This window comes from Eulemur rufifrons, chromosome 1 (assembly GCF_041146395.1).
Source record: "Eulemur rufifrons isolate Redbay chromosome 1, OSU_ERuf_1, whole genome shotgun sequence".
Classification (NCBI taxonomy): domain Eukaryota; kingdom Metazoa; phylum Chordata; class Mammalia; order Primates; family Lemuridae; genus Eulemur; species Eulemur rufifrons.
This window is the reverse complement of record NC_090983.1, coordinates 60925105-60933302: the sequence shown is the minus strand read 5'-3', so window position 1 is coordinate 60933302 and position 8198 is coordinate 60925105. Positions and strand designations below refer to the sequence as shown.

Here is an 8198-nt window from a genome sequence, read left to right as displayed (position 1 = left end):
GATGAAGTGAGGGGAATCACATAGGCACTGTGACATCAATGAAAAATTTCAGCAATCAATAGTTCCTAAGTTTTAAATTGCACACTCTTCTGAGTAGCATGATGAAATCTTGTGCCATCCTGCTCCAACCCACCTGGGACATGAATCATCCCCTTTTCCAGCTTCTCCACACTGTACATGTGCTACCCACTCATTAGTTACTTAATAGCTGTCTAAGTTATCAGATCAACTGTCATGGAATCTCAGTGTTAGTGTTCAAGTAGCTCTTACTTTATTTAATAATGGCCCCAAAGTGTAAGATTGTGATGTAATATTTTTGGGCCGCAGTTGGCCATGGGTAACTGAACCCACAGAAAGCAAAACCATGAATAAGAGGGGACTACTATATATTTGAATTCTGATTCCAATACACAGCATGGTTATATATTTATTCCTTTTGGTAAGCTTCCAATCCACATTTCCAAAAGCCTAGAGTCATTTCCTCATTTATTTATTTATTTAATAAATCTTTTTTTTTTTTTTTTTTTTTTTTTTTTTTTTTTTTTTTTGAGACAGAGTCTCACTCTGTTGCCCAGGCTAGAGTGAGTGCCGTGGCGTCAGCCTAGCTCACAGCAACCTCAAACTCCTGGGCTCAAGCGATCCTCCTGTCTCAGCCTCCCGAGTAGCTGGGACTACAGGCATGCACCACCATGCCCGGCTAATTTTTTCTATATATATTTTTAGCTGTCCATATAATTTCTTTCTATTTTTAGAGGTGGGGTCTCGCTCTTGCTCAGGCTGGTCTCGAACTCCTGAGCTCAAACGATCCGCCCACCTCGGCCTCCCAGAGAGCTAGGATTACAGGCGTGAGCCACCGCGCCCGGCCTTAATAAATCTTTAGTAAGCACTTAATATCAACTTTAGGCACCTTACTAAATTCTGAGGCTACAACCGTGAACAAGATACTCTGTCCTTGACAGGAGCTTACACTTAGTAGGGAATACAAAAATTAGCAAATAATTCAATAGAATGTGATGAGTTCTCTTCTTCACAGAAAAGCTGAAAGAATATATTGTAGAACAAGCCAATCTATTCTGTAGTCAAAGAAATCATCTCAAAGAAAGTGGTGTGTTACATGAGCTTTAAAAGGGGAAAAGAGTTAACAGAATTAATAAGAATGAAAGGAAGATGTTTGAGATAAAAGGAACAGTATGTGCTAAGGCCCAAAGTTAAAGAGAATTCCAGGAAATAGACTGGCTGGAAAATAGAATGCACAGGAGAGTGGCTAAAGATGATGCTGGAAATACAAAGGCCAAAACATGAAAACCTCATAGAAGTGTCAGGAAGAATAGACTTTATCTAAAGGCAATGGGAAGCTATTGAAGTTTTTAGATAGGCGAGTACCATGATCAAATGAGTATTTGGAGAGATCACCCTGTCTTAGAGTGGAGAGGGAAGGTAGGTGTGCGGAAATACCAGAGCAAGAAAGACCATCGAAGAGTCTTCTGTAGTAGTTTAGGAAAGAAAGTGACCCAGATTTGTGCAATGGCAATGGAGATGGAGAGCCGTACACAGATATAACAATGATTTTTACAGCACATGGTATTCTTTGAAAGGTGATAGTCTCTTGATACCTTCTAAGTTTCTGTTTGGGAAATTGAATGGTACTACTGTGCTTGCTGAAGCTCTTACTGTAGGTTTTAAAGGGAAGATAAAGAGATCTGTGAAAATATGGAGTTTGATGTAACTAAAAGATGTACAAATGAAGATTTTGAAAGATAGCTGAATACATGGGTCTGAAGTTCAGGAAGGAGGCACAGGTTTAAAAGCCACTTAGTAGGTGAAGCCATGAGATAAAGGAAAGAGTCTATAGGGATGGAGCAAATTAAGAAGAGAATGGAACTAAGCCTAGGACCTAGGTACGCATAGCAACATTTAATGGATGGGTTGAGGAAGTTAAATCTTTAAAGACTAAGAAGAGGTACCCAAAAGGATAAGAGGAATATAAGGATTTTGACATGGAAATCAAGGAAATAGAGTAGTTCAAGGAGGGAGTGATCAACAGCAGAAAGGTCTAAAGTTTCTTTACATGTAGCCTCATAGTTTAAGTGAGGTTGAGGAGACAGCAGAGATTTTAAGTAATGGAAAGTGAAAAAATGATGATGTGCAAAAAGGTAGATTATGAATGAGAATGCCAGGGAGTGAGGTAGAGTTTTTACTAAGGCAACCAAGGGATGATTTTTTTAATGAGCGATTATCATAAAAAGTACAACTTACATGTTAGCTGAGGGCAGCCTGCTTTTTGTTTTTGTAAAACAAAATTATGTCCACTTGGAAGGCCAACGATGTCTGATTCAGAATTTCTGACACGTGGTCCTGTAGTTTGGATTTCCTACATCTGCTGAGCTTTCGGTTGCTTGTGTTCCACCTTGATGTGCTACCTCAACCTTGATGTAGAGCATAGCCTTTTCCCTGCACTGTCTGGGACACCACTCCTCCGAGTCATTTGTATGTGCGGGGACTTCATTTCAGGTTTGGAATATGGAGAGCGGTTAGATTGTAGAAAATATCATTTTAAAATGTGTGCTCAGTACCCAAGTTCTTTAGAGTCGTTTTGCCACCAGGCCTCTTTACTTCTCAATGGCCATCTTTCTCCTCAGGTCTCAGCCTCCCGCTTCCTTATTAGACCCTTGTTTATTCTCCAGTTGCCTCCTTCTTCACTTCTGTGCCTTAATTCTTAACTTTCTGTACAAAATAAAGTTCTCCGTATTTAACTATCTTCTTTAGCATCAAGCCTTCAGAATTCACCTCTCTATATAAAAGTGTTCTGAATACAGATCATTCTTCCTCTAAGAATACTGATGATCAGTTAAAATCATCAATTTTTAACCACCATAAATATCAATGCTTCTATCCTCTGTGCATCTAAACCTACTAATCATTTTCGACTCTTCCCTTTGCTTATCCCTCATCCCTCTCATACAATTGCTTATATCACTGATTATTCACTCTCCACAAAATCCCTTTGTCACTCCCATGGTTCTAGAACAGGCTTTCCTGATTATTGCTAAGACTATTGCAATAGCTCTTGGCTGAGTCATCCTCCTTTGGTTCCTTTCTCCATCCTTAGTCATCTTACTCACAGTTGCTATTGTAACTCCAAACATCACCAGGCTTCTTCTACCCTCTAGATAGAAGTAGAATGAATTTCTAATGTGCAGGGCAGAGATAAAAAGATGAATAAAACACATCCACAATCTCAACCACGTAAAAATTTAATGGGGTAAAATATTGAAGTACCTGGCTATGCTGTCCTTAACTAAAATATAACTGCTTTGCCTAGCATTGAAGCTCTCCCTAATGCAGCAAGAGCTTGCTTTTCCGGTTCTATTTGCCATGACTTTATGTTATAATGCTCTGTATAATCCACTTGCAATGAAGCTCTCATTTGCTGAAAAACTCTTAAATTCAATCTATGCCCTTTCTATGCTGCCTGCCATTGCCCCTTTCCCTTGATGACACTGTACAGTCCTTTCTTCAAGGCTTTGTAAATTGAACTCCTACAAGCCTTCTAGGAACCCATTTTATTCCTCCCAACTTTCAGCAAGTGTAACCATTGTCTCTTTCCCATTGTACTTATAGTATAACACTTACTACCCAGCCTGTCTTCTACGATAGATACTTGTATACCTATACCCTATTATTCAATTTTGCATCTCTAAAAGTACCTTTTGCCTAATAGGCACTCAATACATGCTGGAGTGGACTTAACAAGCACACAAGACAAGAACATCATTTTCAGCTCCTAATCAGATTGCTAACAATAAAAGGGCTTCTGAGATGAGCATGATCCACTGAGTGTATAATCAGCCAGAGAAGAAACACATTCACTCAGCAAAAGTATATTAATTTCTTGGAGATGCACTAATCACCTGGAAGTAGTTTTTTTCACCATTCCCTACCGACCTATGCATTATCCCATGTCCCACACTGTCCAATCAGGGACTCTGAAGCAAGTTTCCAATCGTCTCTATTTCCCATCCTATCAATCACTGCAATTTAGGGGAAGGAGACTAGATGAATGTGAGATTCCCAAATCACATATTATCTTTTTAATCAGCAGGTGAACAAAAAGCATGTGAGTCTGTGTGATCTGGCACAGGTGGGCGTGGTGTGCTTGTCCACACAGTCCCTACAGTTGTACTGGGCAGCACTCCACTGCAGTGTCCATGGCTACTCCCATAAAAGCATCCTCATGGGAAGGACTGGAACAAGGGCAGAGGCAAATATGTAATGTACAGTGTATCATTTCTGGCAGGAAGAACAAGAGACAGCAACGCAAAAGCACTTGGTGGAAAGGGCAATGTTCCTGGGAGGTGGAGGACCTAAATGAACACTCTCTAATATAATACAAATGCATATCTTAAAGTCTGGTAAAATGACACTTCTAGACTTGTTCCTTTTGCTTAAGGTTGCTTTGGCTATTTGGGCTTTTTTCTGGTTCCAAATGAAGCATAGAATTATTTTTTCTAGATCTGCAAAAAATGATGTTGGTGTTTTGATGGGAATTGCACTGAATATGTAATCACTTTAGGTAGGATGGACATTTTAAAAATGTTGATTCTTCCTTTATTAAATATATTCCTAGGTATTTTATTTTCTTTGTAGCTATTGTGAAAGGTACTGAGGCTTTGATTTGATTCTCAGCTTGACTGTTGTTGGTGTACAGGAATGCTACTGATTTGTGTGTATTGATTTTGTAGCCTGAGACTTTGCTGAATTTAGTTATCAATTTACACACACACACACACACACACACACACACACAGGGGCAAGACTCTTTTTTAGAAATAATCAAAAAAACAAAATAATGATTTCCCTCTGTCAACCTTTCCTTAATAATTTTTCTTGATTCATGCTTTAAGATCAAACTAAGCATTACATACAAAATCTGCACCGCAGAATAATAAATTTAAATTATGAATGAAGTTAGAGACACAAATAACAAAGACAAACACAAACTGGTCAATTTATGAAAGCTTAGCATTTATTTTCCTTTGACTTCTTTTTTTTATTATTTCAGAATATTGCGGGGTGACAAATACTTGGGTTACATATACTGACTTTGCACTACCTGAGTCAGAGCTACAAGCGTGCCCAACACCCAGACAGCACACACTGCACCCCTTGCGTGTGAATTCATCCATCCCCTGTTCCCCTCTCCCACCTGCCCGACACCTGATGAATGTTACATCCATATGTGCACGTAAGTGTTAATCAATTAGTACCAATTTACCGGTGAGTACATGTGGTGCTTGTTTTTCCATTCTTGTGATACTTCACTTAGAAGGATGGGCTCCAGCTCTATCCAGGATAATACAAGAGGTGCTAGTTCACCATTGTTTTTTGTGGCTGAATAGTACTCCATGGTATTCATAAACCACATTTTATTAATCCACTTATGTATTGATGGGCGCTTGGGTTGTTTCCACATCTTTGCAATTATGAATCGTGTTGCTATGAACATTTGAGTACAGATTGTTCTGCACAGTCAAGAAAACTATCAGTAGAACAAAGAAACAACCTACAAAATGGGAGAAAATATTTGCATGCTACACATGGATAAAGGGCTGATTAACTAGAATCTATATAGAACTCAGGAAAATCAGCAAGAAAAAATTAAACAACCCCATTAAAAAGTAGATAAAGGACATGAACAGAAACTTTTCAAAAGAAGACAGACTAATGGACAACAAACATATGAAAAAATGCTCAAGATCTCTAATCATCAGAGAAATGCAAATCAAAACGACAATGAGATATCACTTAACTCCAGTGGCTTTTATCAAAAAGTCCCAAAATAATGAATGTTGGCATGGATGTGGAGAGACAGGAACACTCACACACTGCTCATGGGACTGCAAACTAGTACAACCTCTGCAGAAAGTAGTATGGAGAGACCTCAAAGAACTCCCATTTTATCCAGCAATTCCCACTACTGGGTATTTACCCAAAGGAAAAAAGGACATTCTATAAAAAAGAGAGTTTAGTATTTAAAATACTACATTTTTGATATTGTCTATTTGAACTAGGTAAAAAATGAAAAAACATATTCCAATTCAAAATGCAAAATCTTTTCATAAATGAGAAATAGTCAGGACCATTCTGAAAGGTTGAAAGGGGCAAGTGTGCCCCCGTCACCCCCATTGCTCCACTTAGAGGTCCATGTGTCTTCCAAGCCTTAGTGGCATTTTAGAACATCAGATTAACGCTCTAAGTTTCAGTGTTTTAGGAATTAGGTTTTCACTGGCGAAAAGTAAATTGCATATTTTAAAATTCAACAAATAATTCTTTTTCAGTGATAATTTATTTTATTAGTATTCCATGAATGTTTTCGTACACTGTTACCAAAAAAATACAGCTTTTATTTAAAACTAAAATATGCATTTTTGAAATACTGTGTTAAAAAAAAAATCTAACTTTCCCACAATTGTGTCATAAAGGTCAATTAGAGAAGATGAACAATGTTTTGTATTATTTTAATGTTTATTTGATGTTTTGTTTCTCTTCTAAAAAAAAAAAAGAATGTCATTCCCACAAAATATGGAAACAACAGAGTCACAGAATCCAAAAAAAAAAAAAAAAATTCCCAGATGGGATGATAAGGGAGATTAATGTCTCTCAAGTTTCCAAAATCTTTGGCATCATATCGATATTACCATGGTAAGAAACTAAAAAGGGGTAGGCAAAGAGAAGAATAAGTATTTACCCATGAGGATCCTTATAGATTTTGGATCTTTGCTTTCATTTATTCTGATTTGGTTAAAGATCTATTAGTGAAAAAATCTGAGTGTACTGAAAGTCAAAGGTGAAATATTAAGGTGACAATGTTATAGATTATATGCCATGAGAAGATGTGTGCAAATTATACAGATCTCTTCTATATTTCAATCATTTTCTTAAAAATTGATAGTTCTAGCCAATTATTAAATTAATGAAAAAAATGCAATGAATATGCCACTAATGAGTATAATACCAGTATAAATTTTATAGTATAATTAATAATTCAATAACATAATAAAAGTTATCCAGAAAAACTTAATATATTTCAAAATACTTTAAAGATGCTACCTCAAAGTATGATTTCACTTTAAGGTTATAATAAACCCAAAAAATACTTAATTCAAAATAATTTTTAGTTTTATTAACAAGTGTGGGTAGTTTTCTTAAATTAATAACTCAAGTTTTTATATTTCTTAATATTAAAAAAGTATAATTGAAATTTAGTCTACAAGTAATTCATTCTGAATCCCCTATATTTTTTTCATATTTTGTGTTTGAAAGTTCTAATGCTGCTATATAGTAAGTAAGGACAGATAGATGTTTAAACTATGCATATTAGAAGAAAATACAGTAATGTAAAATCACACGAACACACCAAGTCATTTTTTTCTAAGGTTTAATTTTAACTAATGAATTTTAAATGATGAGCATAATGTCAATCCAAGTCTTTGCTTATTTGCAATGCACAAACTATTTTTTGTAACTTGAAGGTGAAATACATTCTTTTCATCATGGTAACACTTTTACCCTTATGTATGCTCTTTCTTTTCTTTTTTTTTTTTTTTCTTGAGTCCTTTTTCTTCAATACTTTAACAAGTCACTTCTGATTTAGCTAAAGAGCAATCCTGGCACAATAATGTTTCAACTTGCAAGGAAGAACACCCTTATTAAGTTGATAGAACTCCACCAGCTGGATTAGATCAGTAAATCTGGTGTGGCCATCATCCAGTGTATGGAACATTGCACCATCATCTTCAATCTGTAGAAGGAAAAGCAACAAACTGGGAGAGGGAAAATTACCCAGAAGCATAATCATATTCCATTGTAAACTGTCTCCACATGCCAAAATTGACAAGTTTATAAAACTAAAAGACAATCAAAAGAACATTATAGCATGTCCATTTCTTCTTTGTAACATCACTTTTAAAAGAAACATCATCTGATCCTTAGTAAGCAGTGTGGCTCTACTTTGTCTACTTCTAATTCTCCCAATGTTTTCTTAGTTAGGGTACTATGACTATTTTGAATCAATGAACAGTCAGAAATCTACAACATCTAATGTAAAAGTAGATAGAAGATTTTAATGTTTCCACTTATAGAAATTAATTTCCATTTCTAAGTGTTGTCTACTTAGCCTCAAAAATGAATATCCACAT

The 8198-nt window shown here is 36.2% G+C and overlaps 1 protein-coding gene across 2 annotated transcripts in view; it reads right to left on the bottom strand.

The window, feature by feature from the left end:
* Nucleotides 1–7583: 7583 nt before the first annotated feature.
* GRB14 (growth factor receptor bound protein 14) overlaps nucleotides 7584–8198 on the bottom strand; it is a 109093-nt gene continuing 108478 nt past the window's right edge. For both annotated transcript variants that reach the window (XM_069471984.1, XM_069471991.1), the window contains one exon: nucleotides 7584–7801. In XM_069471984.1, the coding sequence (XP_069328085.1) occupies nucleotides 7655–7801 (147 nt within the window). In that variant the 3' untranslated portion in view covers nucleotides 7584–7654. The remainder of the gene's footprint in view (nucleotides 7802–8198) is intronic.